The 1,042-nt window shown below is 56.8% G+C and overlaps 1 protein-coding gene across 1 annotated transcript in view; it reads left to right on the plus strand.

The window, feature by feature from the left end:
• The window catches only part of NAV1 (neuron navigator 1), a gene marked incomplete at its 5' end in the record, with an annotated part of 68,855 nt that overhangs the window by 53,675 nt on the left and 14,138 nt on the right, over positions 1–1,042 (plus strand). Inside the window, one exon of the mRNA XM_014533393.1 lies at positions 17–138. Coding sequence (XP_014388879.1) covers positions 17–138 — 122 coding nt within the window. The remainder of the gene's footprint in view (positions 1–16; positions 139–1,042) is intronic.

The following is a 1,042-nucleotide window of genomic DNA, read 5'->3' on the forward strand; positions in this document are numbered from 1 at the left end:
TCGTCCCCGCCCCCAGAGCTGCGGATCAAGCGGCAGAACTCCTCCGACAGCATCTCCAGCCTCAACAGCATCACCAGCCACTCGAGCATCGGCAGCGGCAAAGACGCCGACGTCAAGAAGAAGAAGAAGAAGAGCTGGGTGGGTGAAGGGTCAGGGGGCTGGGGCCCCGGGACGGGCAGAGCGTGGCGCCACCTCCCCCTCCCCCTCAGCCCGGGCGCGGGTCCTCCCAGGAGTCACGTAGACGCGGTTCCCTGGATCGCCAGGCCCCAAGGTCACGCCTGCTCGGAGCGGGTTCTGCTAACTCAGTGGTCGGCAAACCGCGGCTCGCGAGCCACAGGCGGCTCTTTGGCCCCTTGAGTGTGGCTCTTCCACAAAATACCAGGTGCGGGCGCGCACGTACGGTGCGATTGAGACTTCGTGGCCCGTGCGCAGAAGTCGGTTTTCGGAAAGGAGACAGACGAAACAGGTCTACAAGACGAGTGTGGATGGGAGAGTTGGAAGGGGTCGACTTCAGCGAACGTACCTCCGTCAGATTGAGGACGTTTTTAGCAAAGGCCAGCTTAGGAGTTACCCTCATTACGTTAATAACAATGTACCTACCTATAGAGTTTAAAAAATCTGGCTCTCAAAAGAAATTTCAGTCGTCGTACTGTTGATATTTGGCTCTGTGGACTAACGAGTTTGCCGACCACTGTGCTAACTCCTTCCCGTCCTTCCCCACGTGTCCCGAGGCCGCCCCTCCGGCCGCCAGGGGCTGCTTCCCGGGCTCTCCTCACGGGTCAGCTCAGATGTTTGTCGGCAGAAGGGGTGCCCTGGGGTCCCCGCCCCCCTCCGGCCATGGTGTGGAGGGAAGAATCCCAAACAGAGCCATTCATGCTATAGGGTGTCCCAAAATTCACGCAAGAAGTAATTTTGATAGAAAACACAGGTTTATAATTAAAAATTGCAAATTTTTTATTGATTCATAAAGTACACAGTCTAGGGTTATGTATGGAATAGCACAGCGGGTCAATGGCCTCCACGGCTTTGCTGGCACAGACGC

Source organism: Myotis brandtii, unplaced genomic scaffold (assembly GCF_000412655.1).
Source record: "Myotis brandtii unplaced genomic scaffold, ASM41265v1 scaffold975, whole genome shotgun sequence".
Lineage (NCBI taxonomy): Eukaryota > Metazoa > Chordata > Mammalia > Chiroptera > Vespertilionidae > Myotis > Myotis brandtii.